Raw genomic sequence first — 19,760 nt, 5'->3', positions numbered from 1 at the left:
ATTACTCGATACTTTTATCTTTTTTAATAATATTAAAAGTAATTCCACTCTCTTTTTATTTATTTTTTTTAAAGAAGGGACCATGCTTTTGTTGGTACACAAATTCTCATTTAAGACGGAGGTATCTGCCTTAAACTTAAGACGGTCAAATAATATACCACTTGTATAGATAGGACAAATATCTTGTTATTCTTTTGGCATTTGACGTTTGTCTTATTTAACATATATGACCCAGTTTAACCTTAAGACAAATATACCGGATTAAGAAAGACTAGTAGTGGTTGGTAAGGTCGTATTCTTTTTTGCTGAAACTGTATGAATTGAATTGAACTAAACTTAATTTATAATAAATAAATTAAGTCTGAAAGAGCATGACTTAAGAGTTAAGTCTCAATTAGGACAATAGTATTAAGGTGAGAACGGGTCAAATATGTTCCAACTCGCATATATGAGACAATCATTTTGTTAGTGCCTAAACATCGTCCTTTTGTCTCGTCTACGTACTTGGAGTTGAACAGTCAGTAGGGTTGACCATGGGTGGGCCTGGTCGTCAGCCTTTGCCCGAAATCGGCCCACGTGAGAAAGATGGGTCGGATAGCTATCTTAAGTTTGGGCCAGATCGGTCCATGAATTGGCATATTACCGTTGAAATTGGTAATTGCTTGGTTTCGTTGAAAAAGAAATCAATATCGTATGATTCACCCAAGCTCGCGTCTGGCTCTTCTGATGAAGCGGGATAGAGCGAGTTAGGGAGACAGGTTGTTTTTTTTCATGGGCCAAGCGGGCCAGGCACTCGAAATTGAAGTCCATGCTTAACATTAGTGGTGAGACGACCCGGGCTAGATTTGGCAAACTAGTCAATTTAGAATTTCATGTTTGTAGATTTCTGGTGAGGTCTGCTGGGGCCACTTCTAGTTCAGGTAAATTTTGAAAAACTGTTATCAAGTTATTTATGGATAATAATCAGTGTGCAACAATCAACATTCGGGTCGGATTATATTGGGTCAGGTATTGAGTTCGGGTGTTGGGTTATTTAGGTCGCGTCAATTTTGCCAGGTTTAGGTCGGGTTGGCCAAAAGTGTGAAAAGTCAGCTAAGGATGTCAGTCGGACTGGGTGAGTGCGCATGTGTCCACCTCTAACCTTATTCGAATTTAAGACAGGTATTACCGTCTTAAGGAAGAATTTGTGATCGTTTATATGAAGTAACAATATTTTTTTTTAACTGCTACCACCTATAATTCGAATTCAAGACAGGTATTACCTTATTAGTACGGATTAAAACTAACTACCACATGAGCACGAACCTTCTATTTGGGGCATGAGAAAACAATAACACCCCTAATTACAATACGATTAATTACTCAAATGACTACCATATCTAAACGAAGTCACTATTGTTCATGCACGTAACAACGAGTCAATCAAATACTTTCGCTGCATTATTGAATATATTAGACAAAAAATGGTTATTCTTACTAATATCATACATTAAACTAGATGATTATAAAAATGCAGCTTGTAAAAATGTATAAACCGATCAATTCAAACCCGAAATAATCCGGCCCATATTTTACTGAACCCAAAATAAACGAATTTGTAACCCGCTCGCCTGACCCGTTATCAGGACAAGACATGATAAAATTGACCTGACGCCCAAACTGAACTCGAACCCGACCAATATAACCTACCCAAATATTTATTATTGCAAATTACTCCCTCCGTCCCGGTCAATTGTTGTTCTTTGGTTTTGGCACAAAGACCAAGGAAGGAGGAGATGACCAATAACTAGATGACAAGTGGAACAAATTGAATGAGTATGATCAAATTACTCATCAAGTTCATTCTTAAAATAGAAAGGACAACAAATGACTGAAACACCCTAAAATGAAAAAGGACAACAAATGACCGGGACAGAGGGAGTAATTATTATTCATAAATAACTTGATAATAGCTGACCCGAAAATAAGCCAATTAAAAGTTCCAAACTCGATCCGAACCCGACCCAGTTGAGCACCTGAGCCGTTTGCCATGTCTAAGTAGACTCGCCACCATGTAACCATGTTTGAGGTTTGTCCACATTATTTGGATCGGAGCCCCGGAAGTATATGAGTAACATGACCCACTTCTGTATCTCTTCACACACCTTCATTGTTCCCTCTTCGCTCACCGATTCACCATCACTACTTGATTAATGTTACAAATTATCCATAAACGATAATCTCTGAAATCTCTGTTAATCCTTCCAAGCTACCCTCTTATTTCATCATTGTTGGTAAGCTAATTTGTTCTATTTTTCATCTACCTGATGAACAATTCTTTACTTATTTGAATGTTTTTTGTATTCTTAATGTTTTTTTTTTTGCGTAAAGATTCAATCTTTTGCAATGCATTTGTGTTTCAATCATACCCAGATGAATTAATTTGTTATTTATGGAGTTTAATAGCATTTGTGATTGATTATCTATTGCATAAATCAGGTTGTGGTAATTATTGTTTTTGTATATATTTGTTTTTGATGTTTAATCCCTTTTTTTTTTGCAGTAATTAATTTTTAAAATATGTTTATCAATGAAAAGTTGAAAACCCTTTTGGGGATTACAACTTTTGACATTATCTGAGCATCAAAGTGTGGAAGAGAGAGTATTTAGGGTTTAGTAGAGGTTCCTTTGTTTAAATTGATGTGCAGATCGAAACCGTCTTTTGGACTTTTTCGATTGCCTAGTTAATTATTGTATGAGACGGTCTTACTTCTGTTTATAGTATTTGAGGATAAATTTGTGGAAAGGATAGTCTTTAGGGTTCGCTAGAGGTTCCTCAGTTTACATTGATGTGCAGATTGAACCTTCTTTTGTATTTTGTCTTTATACAAGTATTTCTGGTAGGTGTGAGCTGAAACAGCAGATTACTCTTGATTTTGCATAGTGACTATAGTGACTTGTATAAGACGGCCTCGCATATGAGATTAACCCTAATTATTGTGTATCCCTCAGTCCTTATATTATTCTAATGGTTAATGAGTGGGTCTTAAATGTAAATCCGTCTCATGTTGCACATAGAGAGAGCTTAATGTAGTTCTAGAGTAATCGTCGTAGTCAGATATAGCAACTTGTGCTCTTGATTCTTAGGGATGTAGGTGTGGTTTTATCTCTGATTTGGGTTCAGTTTAGAAATTATTAGTTTTGCTTATGTTCTGGGCTCATGAATGCCATGTAATGTACATGATGTTTGGAAGACAAATTCTTCTCTTGGGTGCAATTGTATTTGTGTTTGCAGTTTTAACTTCTGGGTATGCTTACATGTTCATGGTTATATTGTAGTCATACTTGTGTCTGTAGCTTGCGTCCTTGGTATGTTTACATGTTCATAGTTATATTATTATTATGGTGTCTTCAGATGAGTCCTTCTGTGGTTGGAAAACCTCCAATGGGGCGTCATGGATCCGGGCGTTCAATATCTTCAGAGAGAGATCGTAGTTCACCTCCTCGTAGAAGAGAAAGATCCCCTGTTGCAAATTCTCGTCGTAGTCCGCCTCACAAAGATAGATCCCCTGCCCGTCATAGAAGCTCGTATAGAGATAGGGATGGATCTCCATCTAGGGAGAGGCATTCCGGTCGAGCAAAATCCCCTGCACAAAAATCGCGCTCCCCTGATTCCAGATCTCTGTCACCTAGAACTAAAAGGTTGAGGAGAGCTCAAGCTGAAAAGGAAGTTGATAGAGAAAGGGACCATGAGAGAAACCATGGAAAGGGAAACGATAAGCCTAAGCATGACCGAAGTTACAGGGAAAGAGATTCTCAGAAGGAAGTGCTTAAGGAAAGAAGGGAGCGGAGGTCAGAAAGAGAAAGTGAAGGTGAAAGACCGAGAGATAGAGACAGAACTGGAGATAGAGAAATAGGGAAAGATAGAGATAGAGATGCAGTGGCTCGTGCATCTTCAAGATCAAAACACAGGCACTCGGAGTCACCTCCTAATCGCCATCAGCATCGCAATCGCCATCATTCTCGATCACCGCCACCAGCTTCGGGCTCTAGAGTTCCTCACGAGGTGTCTGGTGATATCCAAACCTTCACTTTGCTTTTGACTCAGAAGCTTTTCTTCTTTTTTGGACATATATATTTTGCGATAGGCTGTTAGATTATATATGTTGGCTTTCGTTACGTACTACACAATTTTCCCCGAGGCTATTTAGCTATCTTCTAAACTTGGCATGAGAACATATTTTTTTTCATTCAAAGATTTGAAAACATATTTTGAGTGCACTCATCATGCTATGGTCTAATGATCTGTGCTCAGCTTTCTCTTGTGGATTAACCTGTTTTTTTTTACGAGTCTGGCAATTGCCAACTTGGTGTAATCGGGTGTTTTTCAAATAAACAGTACTCTTAAAAGAGATCACACGGAATTGCATTGGCCTATGCTTTGTTATGTTGTCCAATTAATATCGCCAGTAGGGTTAAAAAGGAGTTGGGGTCTAGGGCTTTGTTGCTGTTTATCTTGTAATTATTTTTCAGTTTTTGTATGATATGTCATCTTCTGTATCTAATGCTCCTTATGGTATCTAAACTCGAAATGCCATCTGATCTTTATCTCAGGATGACGATTCAAGAGGAGCTGACCACCGGTAAGCATCTCGAAATTCTTCTTTCTAGAAGTGTTCCTCGTGGTTAATGATTTGCAATGTTGTCTGGTCAATCTCTCTGATAGTTACCTAGCTTACATGTTATTTAGGCTAGCGGAATATCCTGTTCACCTGAATTTTTTACGCCAGCTGGCTGTTTAGTCATGCCTATGAGTCCGAGAATATTCCACTCTGACAAAAGAGCTGACCCCCCAGAGTGCATATTTGGAGTTCTTTTTGCCAATTGCTAACTAATAGTGCTTCCGTAGTTATATTATGTCTGATTTTGTATGTTCTTATGTTACCTCGAGTTTTTTATTTGCATTCATTTGATGTAAGCCAAATTGCTGATTCTGTATACTCCCTCCGATGCTTGGAAAATTTGTAATGCACTTTTTTTAGAAATACTACCAAAAAAAAATCTTGTGATCTCTCTGCTTCCAAGTTTCTAAAAACTTTGGCCATTTTCATTCAATAAAGTAGCTCAAATAAACAGTATTTAAATAAGGCTTAGAGGCTTCCGAAGTTTGTTGGATGTTTTTTTGAAGGTTAGTTTCTATATTCGTGTGTTAGCAATAGGGGTCAAACAGGTGGCAACAGTTGTGGAACTGGATAACAATATAACGTATGACATTCTTGTCATTTTTTTTCCCACCCTGTTCTTTCTTTTGCTATCTGAAGATTCAGTAATGAACTGAATATTTTTTAAGGACATTCAATAAGAAATTTTGCAACATTTTACTTAAATGTAGTCGTAATTGTAGCTTGTGGGAGCCTTTGAGGCATTGGGTATATTGCCATAATTGTAGTTTCTATGCCTCCAACAAAATTTTGTGATTCAGAGCAGTTAACTTCTCCTATTGTATTATTTGTATGAGTTGCACTTGCTTTAGTTTTCTTTTAAATTGTTATCTTTTAACTTGCTTCTTAGAGATGACGAAAGCGATGCAGTAGCGCAGATGAAAGCAGCTGAACAAGCATTGGAAACTAAGGAAAAGGTGCTCATGTTTGATCCTTTCAGCACATTTTTTTTACAGTGTTGCATGTTTATGCTTTTTTCTTGGTTTGATTTTGTCAATGATACTTTATTTCCATCACTTACTCGGTTACTGTGTCTCCCTATCTTTTGTTTGCTTTTCTGCTATTTTTTTCTTTACAGGCAAAACCTTCATTTGAACTATCTGGAAAGCTTGCTGAAGAAACCAATCGAGTTAGAGGTAATTTCTGGCTCTTTTAGTTTTGTAGTCTGGTGCTCCTTTTCTGAGACATTCCTGGAATATTCTCATGATTCCACATTTTTTGAATAATTCTTCCAAGAAGTGGTATGTAAAGGAGTAATAAACTGTCTGAATGACAAGATTGTTACCATCTTCAATGAGAATCTCTGTCTGAACAGGATTCTGATGCTTCTGGTATCAGAAGATTAGTGTCACAGCAGCTAAAACGATCGATAGAATATCTAGTGTACTTCCGTAAATCTTGGATGCACTTGTCATCCTAGGAAGAATTCATCTTTGTGCTTTTATAGTTTTATCAATTGCACTGGGATTAGTTTCTTGTTTTACAAGCACTTGAAGTAGTTGAAACCTTCAGCTAGGTATATTTTAGACATATAGATGAACACAGTCCTCTTCTAAGTTCTAATTTATTGAGATCAAATATGGCAGGTGTTACTTTGCTATTCAATGAACCTCCTGATGCTCGTAAACCTGATGTTAGATGGCGCTTGTATGTTTTCAAGGGCGGTGACGTGTTAAATGGTAAGGTTTCTTGTTTTCATTCTCTTTTCATTCTCCTCATGTCCCTCACCCCTCCATTTCTCTCCTCCTTTCCTATCCCATCCAAACAAGGCCCTTAGTAGGTTCCCTGTATACTCGACTAACACGAGTATGTCATTAATAATCTCCTACTCGACAAGTGATATTAGCTTATTGAATATGATGTGTCTAGTTTCTTCTACGGAGTATAAGACAAATAACTATTATTAACCCATTACTGTTTAACAGAACCACTTTACGTGCATCGTCAGAGTTGTTACCTCTTTGGTAGAGAGAGGAGGGTAGCAGATATCCCCACTGATCACCCCTCTTGTAGCAAGCAACATGCTGTGCTTCAATACCGGTATGTCCAATACTAGCTACTTGATGTTCAATATATTTTAGGAGAGCCTTTTATAACGATGTATTTTGGCCAGGCAAGTGGAAACCGAACGCCCAGATGGGATGATGTCAAAGCAAATAAAGTATGGTTTCTTTGCCTCAGTTTTTGTCTGCACTCACCTAATTTGTTTCTTAGAAACGGTTTTGAACTCTTTTTTTTCCCCTCATTAACAGTCTTACTATTTCTAATTGATATAGGCCATACTTGATGGACTTGGGAAGCACAAACAAGACCTTCATTAATGTGAGTAGTTACCGATTATTTCATTTGCAATGTGCATCTCACCTTTTGTAGGAACCGAGTTGGAAGATCTAGAGAGGCCTAATAAGAATTACCAAATTATCTGATGAAGTAAATATTAAACTTCATTTCTCTTTTAAGTATTAAACGAATGTATTAATTCAGTTTAATAATTATCCGTCTTTTTTCAAGTAAGATACCGTTCTAATAGATTTTGTAGCCACTTGTTTGAGACCTATTCTTAGAATCCAGTGAAACTTGCGATGACTGACTTAATAAATTTCGTGAGATCACTAACTCTATCAGCGCTTGTGACAGGATGCCGCAATTGAACCTCAGCGTTATTATGAGCTATTTGAGAAGGATACTATAAAATTCGGGAATAGTAGGTAAGACCGTAAGACGTGAACGCCTGTTTGACTGCATTACTTTTTTCGTAAATCTGTAATCACCATTAGTGGCTGCTTCCTTGCATCATTCATTTCTTCTGCTTTTATTAACTCGTGGATGTCTTGTTTCTGCAGTCGTGAGTATGTGCTTCTACACGAGAACTCTATGAACTGATCTTCCCCGGGTTCCAGTTGGCGCTACCTTTTACATTTGCTTCCTAGGATAGTTGGAATAGAGTCGTAATTCGTGATTGGTCTTATTTTATTCCTTTTTAGTTCATGGTTTGTAATTTTCCCGATCTTCTGAAATGAGTGGATTTTCAGAGCTTATGATGTAATGAGAGAGTACTGCTCGAATTTTGCCTAGCATGGCGATTTGTCATTTCGTGTTATTTTGGCCTTCTGCACTTGTATGTTTTGTACAATTTGTGATGCTGGAATAGGGCTGCCAGGGGAAGTATGTAATCATATGTATTCGGTATCAGTCTTATAGGTATTAGACACGGTTTTGGACGAGTCTTCACGAAAATTGAGTTGAGAATTGTATCAGAAGACGGCTACGACGACCTACAACATATACTGCTAGAAACAAAAGCAATTTAATAAGCTATTTTACTTTGTTCCTGTCATAATCAATAATCAAAGAGCAATTAAAGTCCAGAATCCAGATACCTTTTCTAAAAGCTCATACCGAAAATCATACTAGAACTTCAAACTACTCTATAATCTCTGTTAATACCCTGTTCTTTTGGACTGAAACTGTCTGAATTAAACTGAGAGTTGATTTGTAAAAAGTAAAAAGAAAAGCTGAACTGAACTGAATAGATCTGAATTGAACTGAAATAAAGAGTTGATTTGTAAAAGAAAAGCTGAACTGAAATGAAATGAAATTAAGTCCAAAATAACAAAAGCAACACGATGTGAAAATATAACCTAACTCGACTATTTATCGTTGTAAACTTATTATTATCTACAAATAACTTGATAATAATTAACCTAAAAATGACCAGAATCCAAAATAACCCGCTCGACCTACCTGACCCGATATACTGAAAATCCGAAATTAACCCGAACCAATCCGGTTTACCCGTTTGCCAACTCTAGTTCTAAACTTCTAATAAGACAAAATCAAAATCTAATTCTAATACGGTAAAAGAATCGGAAACCCTCCATAACTCTCAAGAACAATCAGAACTCTCAAACAACAACACTGTATATTGTCTCAAGTAATTAATCCTATGTTTTCCTCTTAATTTATTGTCTTAATTAAACTTTGTTTTTCTATAATTTCATAAAAAGATTGAATCTTTTAGTAAATTTATGTTAACTGTGTGTTAAATTTGGTGCAGGTTGAATAATGGCAGCAACAGGTTTGAGGGTTCCTGGTACAGTTTATCCTCAGGTGAATTCATTGAGATTTTCTGGGTTTAGAGGGAGAAATCCCAGTTTTCAAAAAATGGGCAAATCTTCTTGTTCAGTTTCTGCTGTTATGTCTGCTGAAAATGTGGATAAGTTGGTTGTTCAATCCAAAAATGTTGCAATTCCTGTCATGGTAAGGCTGCGTATATCCGACTCCTCCTATCTCGTAATTTGCAGGAGCCCTCGAGGCACTGGGTTATTGTTGTGGACTTGTGGTGATTGTATTTTTATGTATATGCTCTCTTAGCTTAATACTCCCTTTGTCTCGGTCATTTGTTTATCTTTTGTATTCTTTGTGAGGAGTATTTTAATCAAAGGTAAACAAATGATTGGGACAGAGGGAGTACATTTTATGGGTTTTCGAAGTGCATTGTTTATTGATGATTAAAGATGATTTTTGCTAAGATTTGGCCATTTGAGGTTTGGGTGAGTGTATGAATGGGGGTGTTAAGTTCGGAATTTGTTGTAATTGGGGAGTTTTAGTCTGTTTTTCCATAATGCCATCAATCATACAGGTTTTAAGAGACGTAAACTATTCGAAATTCCAGGTGTGCTGTAGGCTTGCGGCTGTACACCCATTTGTTTTGTTTTATTTTATTCCCTCTGTCCCGGTCATTTGTTGTCCTTTTCCATATTGGGGTGTCTCAGTGAGTTGTTGTCCTTTCTATTTTAAGAATGAACTTGATGAGCAATTTGATAATTCACACTCAATTTGTTCCACTTGTCATTTAGTAATTGACCCCTTTCCCTTTCCTTGGTTTTTGTGCCAAATCCAAAGGACAACAAATGACCGGGACGGAGGGAGTATTAGATAATGAAAATTTTGATGATGATATAAAGAATGAAACATCAGTGGAGTTTTGGAGTTTAGGGTAGTAAGATATCTACAATGTGTCAAACATCTAGCAAAATCATGAGTTTGTTGAGCTGTCTCTTAGGGTTCTCTTATCGACTTTTCTTCTCAATACTTGTTATCTTAGAGACTTAGACTGTAGTCGAAACCCTTATGTTCTGGACATGTATCCCAACTTTTTTATTAGGGTCTGTGAAGCCAGGATTAAGAAAAAGGGGGTGTGAGTTTCGAACTTGAAAACTAGCGTGCCCAATGCCTGAATCAAAATCTCGATTAGCCAATGCCACTCTGGATGACTAGATTGCCACATAAGTGACGCAACTATTGTCCCTTAATTCCCAACTGTTTTTGCCTTCTCATTGTTGGCCAAACTTGGTTAGCAAATTTTATTTTCTTACAATGTTTGGGATTTGAAATAGTATTTGCTACCTCTTGGAATAATGTACCCCTGCCTTTGGCTGGAGACCATACTTGCCAAATTTAACTGTGTCTGTCAAATGAAGTCGGGCTGAAGGAGAGTAGAATCTTCTTCTACAGATTTACTGTTTTAATTGATCTTGTAATAAATTACTGTGCACCGCTTCTTGTCAAAAGTAGGCGGGAGCCCGGGCGTTGCTAATTGGGAACCATATTGCCGTCCTTGCATCGTCAAAATTAATGTAAATTTACATAGATTGAATATTTTCCTGTAGGTGGGTGGATTTTCAATAAAAGCTGACCAATGAAGGAAAATCTTTATCTGGCTTTCTGATGGTTACATCAAGCAAATGCTACTAGATTTTCTCTTATAACTTCTTTACGCGCAATCTTTGTAAATTATTGTTCTCAGTGAATACCTATATACAGACGTAATTCCTCATACTTATAACCAAATGCCTAAATATAATAAAGCCATCGTATAAGCATGATTTTTTAAGGTGTTGAAAGGACAAACTGCTGCTCATAAGAGTATAAGTCTTATTTGTTTGATCTGATTTTCATTCTCTCAGAAGCTAGCTTCTTGTTTGTGTGATAGTTATTTGTTGAGATGAAAGTATATCAAATTTCCATCAAATGCTGGTACTTTATTTGTAGGTCAATAGTTGCATGGGCAAAATGGGGAAGTCAGTTATTGAAGCAGCAACTAATGCAGGACTTCACATCGTCCCGGTGTCATTTGGGGCTGATGAGGAGAGTGGTCAATCGGTTCAAATAGGCGGTAAAGAAATTCAAGTGCATAGTCAAGCTGAAAGAGAGGACATTCTTGCCTCTACATATGAAAAATACCCTAATCTGGTTGTGGTGGACTATACCGTGCCAACTGCAGTAAACGGTAACCTTAAAGATCTTTAAAATATATGGAATTCTTTTTACTTTAAAAATCAATATGGTGGTAGAGAACTGGAGATGTATTCTTTTTAATCAAGGGTAAGAAAGCTCACTGGGAGGTGTCCGTAAATTTACAAAAATGGTAGTTGGGGTTTTATTGCGAACCCCACTACAAGTTGGTCTATTAGGACTGTAAGTCTGTAATGATCCCAGAGTTAATCTTTACAGATTCTTGATATGCAGATAATGCGGAATTGTATTGCAAAGTTGGGGTGCCCTTTGTGATTGGAACTACTGGCGGAGACAGGGAGAAACTCTATAAGACTGTAGAGGATACGAACAACTATGCTGTTATATCACCTCAAATGGGAAAGCAGGTTGACATTCTTAGAGTTTTGTAGCTTTAGCCAGGTCCACATTCCTTTGTGAGTTGTGCAGTCTCATCTGAATAATATTGTGTATTTTATTAAAAAGGTTGTCGCATTTTTAGCTGCCATGGAAATCATGGCCGAGCAATTTCCAGGAGCATTTTCAGGATATTCGCTACAGGTAGTGATACATGATTTATTTACTTCATAATCTTGTGGTTTTTGACGTGGTGTAATAGCCCAAGCATTTCCAAAACGGGTTTGCCTACTTGTTGGATGCTCAGCTCATGAATAGAGGTCACTGGTTGACTGCTCACTAGTTAAAAATTAAATTGTACCATCGCGGGTAGGCAATCTGTAAATTTCACTTTGAACCGTCAAAGAGGTCTATGTTATGCCCTAGGCCTACCCCTTCACCTAAACATTTTAGAAGAAATAAAAATTTGCTCATGCATTCTATAATATGCAGTTAATATCAATTTGATTGGATACGTTGCATTTTCAGGTCATGGAGTCTCATCAGTCCAACAAAAAGGATGCATCTGGAACTGCAAAAGCTGTCATCTCATGCTTTCAGAAGCTTGGGGTAAACTTTGATATGGATCAGGTAAATGGACCTTGAGACATCAGTGACCGCTATAATAGGGACTCTTTGAGGCATTGGAGCAATGTTGTTGATGGGTTTGATTCCCATTTCTATCTCAATCATTGTTATACTTTGAAGTTCGAACAGCGAGTCTGAGTGACATGTGACATAGATGATGAACTTAGGAAACATTATCTGTTTTTCATCTTAGTATTATTATTACTCTTATTACTCACAACTGTTTCATATTTCCATGATTCTGCGAACTCCTCATATTCACTACTCTTAATATCTCTCAGATACAACTAGTACGGGATCCTCAACAGCAAATAGAGATGGTTGGTGTCCCTGAGGAACACCTTGCCGGTCACGCATTCCATTTGTACCATTTAACATCACCCGATCAAACGTAATCACTGCTCCATATCTGACCTTCCGTCTTTTCCCTTTCTTTCTCCAACAACCAAGTTTTAAGTTATTTTTTCATTGCAACCTCTTTTTTCAGGGTATCCTTTGAATTTCAGCATAATGTATGTGGAAGATCAATTTACGCTGAGGGCACTGTTGATGCAGTGCTTTTCTTGGCAAAGAAGGTGAGATCTTTTTTTTTTTTGGTATCATATTCTTTTTTCTCAAATATTGTTTGCCTGTGTTCTGTACCTTGCTGTTCAGCCCTATATCAGTCAGACCCGGCTAAAAGTGTTGTGCATACGTGTTTCCAAGTGTTGGTTATGAGATAACATTCCTCACTTTTTTGGCCTCAAATTACACGTCCAAGTGTTATACACGTATACCCATATATGAGTGGCATGTGTCTAACCCAAGCACGCATGAAGAGTTTGAGAAACTAAGTTGCGGTGAATACTTGGTATTGATTATCGATAATAAACACAGGTGCAATCCAAGGCTACAAAACGGATCTACAACATGATTGACGTCTTGCGTGAAGGAAACATGCGATAGATTGCTTCAGTTACATGACAGTTTTCTCTGTTTCAATTTCATCGGCTCTTCTGCCTTCAGAGAATCAACTTAGCTAAACAGAGCTCTAGTTTTGAGTATGGTGACTGCTGAGCATATCCGAGTACTAGTTATGTTTTTTTGTGTCGTATTTGGATTTTGTAGAAATTTCAGATATATAAGCCGAGAGCATTATATTTGTCAGTCGAGTTGTTAGTTGCCTTTGTATTCCGAACCTCTTAATTTGTAGCTTCCACATTACATTACATTCTGTAATCGTAACTTAGTTGTTTGATTGAGTTTAATGCGTTTGGTTTTCCGAGTCTAAACAACTCTTTTGTGCAGCAACATCTGTCTGTTTTATTCTGTCCGAATTATAGCATTAACCCAAGCTGAACTCGTACTGACTCAACCGTCTTCAGGAGGATTAACATTCATATAACCAATGTGAAAACCGAAAAACCTGATTAACATTCATATCCAAAAACTTGATTTCTCTCCAATCTCAATTATCTACTACAAAAAGAAATGTAACAGAAGAGGAGCAAGAATAACAGAAGTCGTCTGATCGAGACTAAGCCTTCTGTGCTCTGAAATTACGGATGAAATCTTTAATCTCGTCATTAGCTCTGTCGAGAGCAGTCCGTCCGTCAGCATCCTTGACATCATACTTAGCTCCGGCTCTGAGTAACTCCTCAATCTTCGGTTTGTCGCTTTCAGAGGCAGCCAACAGGAGGAGGATGTCTACTGGGTGTATGTTCTCGTTCAAAAGCGCTTCCATTTTGTCGTATGTCCCTTCCACAGCCAGCATTCCCATGTAGTTGAAGTACTGCAATTCCATTCAGGCATTCATAAACAATTAAACAGTTATTTCCTGATATTACCGACTAAACTAGTTGACATTATCTCGACGAGGAAAGAAAAAGCAAGGAAAACCTGTTCAACATCATCTCTATCGAAATCGTCACGAGACTGACTACCATAGATACCAGCACCTTCAGCATCAACACCATTCTTTCCAAACTTGAACCAACATTTAGCTCTTCCACCATTGCTGGGGCCCACCTTATTGGACTTCAAGCCCGACCCATTTAGCCTTTTGGGGTAACCCACAAACCCGTTTCGCAAAATCAATTTTTGAGAAGGTGATTGAGAGTATGATGAGTATGTAGGTAGATGGATAGAGCATGAAAGGGAAGCCATGGTTGTTTATCTAGTGTTTCTCTCACTAAAATCTGTCCACTACTTATATGAGGCCCATATCTTGGAGAACGGATAGAATGAGGGTAGACCCATGTGCTAAACCATTATCTTTGGAGTTAAGTCCGACTTAAAACCGTCTTAAGTTAAGAGCTCATAAAATCTGCTTTTAATTTTGCCTTATTTAAATTTTAAATCGGTTATTAGTTCTGTCTTAATTTAGAACGGCCTTACCAAGGAAAATGTCCTATCTTTGTGCTCAAATCAAACTCCTCAAAATAATTTTATGCCATATTTAAATTAGTTTATCGATTTTTCTAATATTTGTTTTTGGGGATGGGAAACAATGAAACATATTAAAAGTACTTAGGTCCTGTTCTTTTGCACTTAATTTCAGTTCTATTAAGTTCAGTTCAGTTCAGCTCTATTAAGTTCAGTTCAGTTCAACTTCATTCAGTTCAGTTCAGTTCAGTTCAGTTCAGTTCAGCTCAGATTAGTTTATTTCAACATTAATATTATTATTCTTATTTATATTCTTATTTTTATCATTGTTATTATATTAATTTATTTACTATTATTATTGTTATTATTATATTAATATTAATTTTAATTTTTATTATTATATTATATTATTATTATCATTATTATTATTATTATTATTATGATTAATGGCAATATTAGTAGTATTAGTATTAGTATTAATATTAATATTAATATTATTATATTGTTATATTATATTTATTATTTTATTAATATATTCATTTTTGTTAATATTATTAATAACATATTTATTATTTTTATTATATTAATAAATTATTATATTACATCTATTATTATTATTATTATTTATATTAATTGTTATTATTATTCATAATATTTATATTATACTTATCATATTTATTTTTTTTAGTTATTATTATTAATATATTGTATTATTTAATACTCCCTCCTATTCTTACTAACCCTCCCCTTTCATGGAGGGCACGTGATTTAAGGGAGGAGAGTATTATATGGTAAAGTATTGTAGTGGGGTATGAGATTGGAGAGAGGGAAGATATTGTGTGATTAAAATAAGTATTGTTGTGGGGTAAGGTGATTAAAATAAGATAAAGTATGAGTATTGTGGGGTATTGTTGTGGGGTTGGGTGATTAAAACAAGTATAAAAGTTTGCCAAATAAGGAAATAGGGAAAGTATCGTGAATAGACGAAAAAGGAAATAGGGAGAGTTATTTAGAATAAGAGGGAGTATATTATATTATTATTATTAATTATTAATGTTATCATTTATATTGCTAATATATTATTATTATTACTATATTTATTATTATATTACTATTTTAATTTTTATATAACTTATTAGATTATTATTATATTATATTAATATATTATTATTATTAGTAATAATGAATACTATTATTATAATATTTATTATTATTATTATTATTGGTATTTTTGTTATTATAATATTTATTATTATTATTATTATTATTATTATTATTATTGTTATTATTGATATTATTGATATAATCTTTTTATTTTTATTTCAGTTCAGTTCAGTTCAGTTCAGATCAGTTCAGTTCAGTTCAGTTCAGCTCTATTAAGTTCAGTTCAGTTCAGTTCAGCTCCATTCAGTTCAGTTCAGTTCAGTTCAGACAATTTCAGTCCAAAAGAACAAGGCCTAATTTGGAATGGCAATAAATAAGTGCCTGTAACATGTGTCTTAAGGATTTATATAGGGACCATTTTTAATGAGAATTCGATTTCTGCCTCAGACTTAATTATCGCACACCGATAACCTTAAATGTCATCCGTTATTCCTTAAAATTTGTGAGACCGCTTAATTTGACCCTAAAAATCGTTTGTGCGATTTACGGACATTTTTATTCTGGGCCGCTGGAGTCCTGAAAACCGTGTATACATACATCAATGTACAGTTAATTTGAGCCGTTCGGGAGGTCGTACCGGGTCGTGTTTCTATTTCTCTCGGTTTTTCTACAACACATCCAGGGTCGCTTCAGGAGTTACCCTATTTAATTTCACCACCAAATAACAAGTATTAAACAATTTTCAACGAGTATTCAGTTTTCACACGAGGCTACTTTATCGGCTTATCGCACACCGACATCCTGAACTGTCATCCGTTGCTCCGTAAAATTTGTAAGGTTGATTTGTCTGACCTTAGAAACCATCCGTGTGATTTACGGACATTTTTTATCCGAGACCATGAAATCCGGAAAATCGTGTATTATATAGTCCATTTTGAGCCGTTCGGGAAGCCGTATTGGGTCATATTTCTATTTCTCCCGATTTTTCTACCACATGTCCGGGGTCGCTTCAGGAGTTACTCTATTCGATTTCAGCAACAAATAACAAGTAGTAAACCCTTTTTAACAAGTATCCGATTTCCGCCAAAGACTGGTTTATCGCACACCGGCAGCCTCAAATATCCTCTGTTGCTCCTCAAATTTCGTGAGGTCGCTTTGTATAACCCAAGAAATTACTCATGTAATTTATGGACATTTCTGTTCCGAGGCTTTAGAATTCCGAAAACCGTGTATTATACACTTTAATTTGAGTCATTCGAGATCCGTTCTGGGCCGTGTTTGTTTTTCTCTCGGTTTTTTTACCACGTGTCCAGGATCGGTTACAAAACTACTTTATTCAATGTCATACGTTATTCGTCAAAATTTGTAAAACCGCTTCGCCTGATCCGAGAAACCATCTATATGATTTACGGACAGTTTTATAATTCTTGTGATTTATAACCTTTAGTTAAATAAAGAGACAGAATAATATTCTACTTCCACGCTTTTCAAATATTTTTCATTTTTTGTATTTATACTAGATTTTATGTAACGAGAAATATGATCACTCGTTTAGGACATGAAATGCGTATCAATATTTCTACAATAATTCTTTTATAGAACTGTTGTATAGTACAGTACTTCATATGACTGACTCAAAAGAAGAATAACTCATAAATAGCATGTAGTTTTATGTACATTTAAACTCTATCTTGACACAACGCAATGTCTTATAATAAATACCGACATATTTAAATGTACGAGTTATCAAAATAAATTATTGGGTTCTCAAAATAAAATATTTTTGCATAATTATATTCACTAATTTACTTGGACTTTGTGTTATTGGGTTGGTCTTATACATAAAATGTCCTACGCAACAATTTTTTACCACAAATTGTTATATAAGACCTTTTTATGTGTAAGACAAGTCCAATTATAAAAAGCACAATAAACTTAATTAATAAAATTAGTATTTTTTTTTTGGTTCAACGAAGCGCGCACTTAGTCGCATTACAATAGGGGGAGGGGGAAATCGAACCTGAGACCTATTGTCAAGGATACCTCAATCTTAACCACTAGGCTAAGACATCATCGGTAATTTTTTTTATTTTTATTTTGGTAACCTAAGGTTTTACATTGATAAAATACTTATTTAAATGTGTCAGTATTACCCATAAGATATCGGGTTATTAAAATAAAGTTAAAATACAAATATAATCTAATGATTAGTTTGGGCTATTCTCCTATTGAGCCAGACTGGCCAGTCATATGCTATAGGACGATCCTATAGGAGAATTGTTGATTTTTTATATTTCTAATATGACTTGTAGACTCTCATAACATAACTGAAGATACTTCTGAAATAGAGGATACATACAATTAGACCTATCAACCCAACCCGTAAGCCCAATCCACCCGATTTTTTAGGGGTTGGAGATCCGTAAATTTTGACTCGCGACCCGAAATAACCCGTTATTTTAGGGTTGAAACTCGACCCAATCCGTTCGATCCAATAGGTCAAAGATAAATCAAGAATAATATTAAAATATTAATATTTTTAATTTAAAAAATTATTTAAAAATCATTTTTGTATTACTTTTATATCATTAAATAATAAAATAATTATTAAAATAATTTTATTTCTATAAATGTCTTAATTTAAGTCATACGAGAAATAATAAATATAAGAGAAAATTGTTGATTACAGCCTTTTATAAACCACTTTTTGAAAATTACAGCCTTATATAATTTTTTTTGCAAATTACATCCAAAATTTTAATTCTGATGGTAAATTACAGCCAAAACTTTAACTCCGGCGGACAATTGACTCCAATTTGAATTTTTGTCACTTAAGTTCATCTTTTATGACCAAAATGCCCTTACCTTCATTTTTTATACACTCTTATGTTCATCATAAACCCAATTAGCAATCTTCATCTTTTTATACCTCCATTTCTTTAACATTCTCACATAATCAATCTCTCAATTCGCCCTTTTCTTCAACATTATTTACCCTAATCAATTTAATTTAATTCTATTATTTCCATTACAAGTTATAATTAGTGTTCTTAATTATCTCTCTTTTATACTATCAATTTTTCCCAAATTGAAAATAATTAGGGTTCTACAATTTTGGCAATATCTCTTTAATTTTCCCCAAGTTGTAGCTTTGGAGGGAGAAGGAGATGTTATTGTGGTAAACCCAGCTTCGAAAATCATTCATCGCTTTAGAAGGATCAAGAAACTGAGAATAACAAATTAACCGCAAAAGCTAATTAAATAACAATCAATCAACCGAATGTAAGTCCAAAATCCAGCACTTTCGCAAGTTAATCAAAATCGAAGGCGAGAAGATTATTAATAACCTAATAATCTAAACATAAACACCCTTTTAGAAAGTAATTAAATGTTGAGGAAGATGAGATGAGAGAGGTAGTAAGTTGAGGAGAGGAAGTAAAATGAAAAAAGAAATAAACTGGGAAGTAATTAAGCTCTTAAATAAGAAAGGGTATATCGGTCATATTTTGGCAAAATTCATCGGAATCCTCAAGCTGGCGCAATTTTAGAAGAAAAGTAATATTTTGGATATAATTTACAAAAAAAATTATATAAGGCTGTAATTTTCAAAAAGTGGGTTTAAAAAGGCTGTAATCAACAATTTTCTCTAAATATAACCACTTAGTTTTTTAAAAAGTATGTTTTTTCGGCCAAAAATGATAAAATAAAAGACGTCATAAACTATCTTTGACCCATATTCTGACCTAACCTGATTCTAGACCTGTATAACCTGACCCGTTTAATAGATACAAATCATTCAAGCACAAACCTAGCCACGTAATTATTAATCCCATAACTTTGGAGTAGGGATGTCAATGGGTAGGATCTGGATAAGATCCTATAAGATCCAGATCCGATCCATATTTAACAGGATCTGAAATTCCCATATCCATATCCGGATCCGCAGGATCTAGATTGGATCAGGATATATCCATATCCTTTTGGATAATAAAAGAAAAGCCCCTCTTAGAATATGAAAATATTATTTTTTGTATTTTATTACGACGTAACATACTATTTTTCTTTATTAGATACTAATAATAAAGCTAAAGTTCTAAAAACATAAAAACAAAGTCTTATGAAATTACAATAATACTAAAAAACTATCTTTTTTTAACCAAAAAATGTTAATCAGAAAAATCATAGTTTGATTTATGAAAAAAATTAAAAGAACAAAGCATATAATTTTACTATTTGTTTAGCTCAATTTATTTTTTAAGAAAATGAAATAAAAATGGATCTAAGGGTAAGATCTGGATCTCGACCATACGATCCATATCCATATCCTTATCC

At 35.1% G+C, this 19,760-nt stretch overlaps 3 protein-coding genes across 3 annotated transcripts; 2 read left to right on the top strand and 1 right to left on the bottom strand.

Moving 5' to 3' along the window:
• Positions 1-2,090: 2,090 nt before the first annotated feature.
• LOC141646887 (uncharacterized) lies at positions 2,091-7,800 on the top strand. Its single transcript, XM_074454874.1, has 11 exons — positions 2,091-2,273; positions 3,395-4,045; positions 4,594-4,622; positions 5,551-5,617; positions 5,779-5,836; positions 6,287-6,379; positions 6,626-6,740; positions 6,814-6,861; positions 6,977-7,022; positions 7,338-7,408; positions 7,544-7,800. The coding sequence occupies exons 2-11, from the start codon at positions 3,395-3,397 to the stop codon at positions 7,581-7,583; spliced, it is 1,218 nt and encodes a 405-aa protein (XP_074310975.1). The 5' UTR covers positions 2,091-2,273; the 3' UTR covers positions 7,584-7,800.
• A 745-nt stretch (positions 7,801-8,545) lies between these two features.
• On the top strand, positions 8,546-13,231 carry LOC141646885 (4-hydroxy-tetrahydrodipicolinate reductase 2, chloroplastic-like). Its single transcript, XM_074454871.1, has 9 exons — positions 8,546-8,634; positions 8,758-8,960; positions 10,755-10,992; positions 11,232-11,365; positions 11,463-11,537; positions 11,862-11,963; positions 12,242-12,351; positions 12,448-12,535; positions 12,837-13,231. Exons 2-9 carry the CDS (start codon positions 8,766-8,768, stop codon positions 12,903-12,905), a joined length of 1,011 nt encoding a protein of 336 aa, XP_074310972.1. The 5' UTR covers positions 8,546-8,634; positions 8,758-8,765; the 3' UTR covers positions 12,906-13,231.
• Positions 13,232-13,350: 119 nt separating this feature from the next.
• LOC141646886 (protein LHCP TRANSLOCATION DEFECT) lies at positions 13,351-14,195 on the bottom strand. Its single transcript, XM_074454872.1, has 2 exons — positions 13,839-14,195; positions 13,351-13,731 (listed from the first exon to the last, which is right to left on the bottom strand). Exons 1-2 carry the CDS (start codon positions 14,103-14,105, stop codon positions 13,477-13,479), a joined length of 522 nt encoding a protein of 173 aa, XP_074310973.1. The 5' UTR covers positions 14,106-14,195; the 3' UTR covers positions 13,351-13,476.
• Positions 14,196-19,760: the final 5,565 nt, after the last annotated feature.

The sequence above is a fragment of the Silene latifolia genome, chromosome 3, assembly GCF_048544455.1.
Source record: "Silene latifolia isolate original U9 population chromosome 3, ASM4854445v1, whole genome shotgun sequence".
NCBI lineage: Eukaryota > Viridiplantae > Streptophyta > Magnoliopsida > Caryophyllales > Caryophyllaceae > Silene > Silene latifolia.
This window is presented reverse-complemented; position numbering and strand designations above follow the sequence as displayed.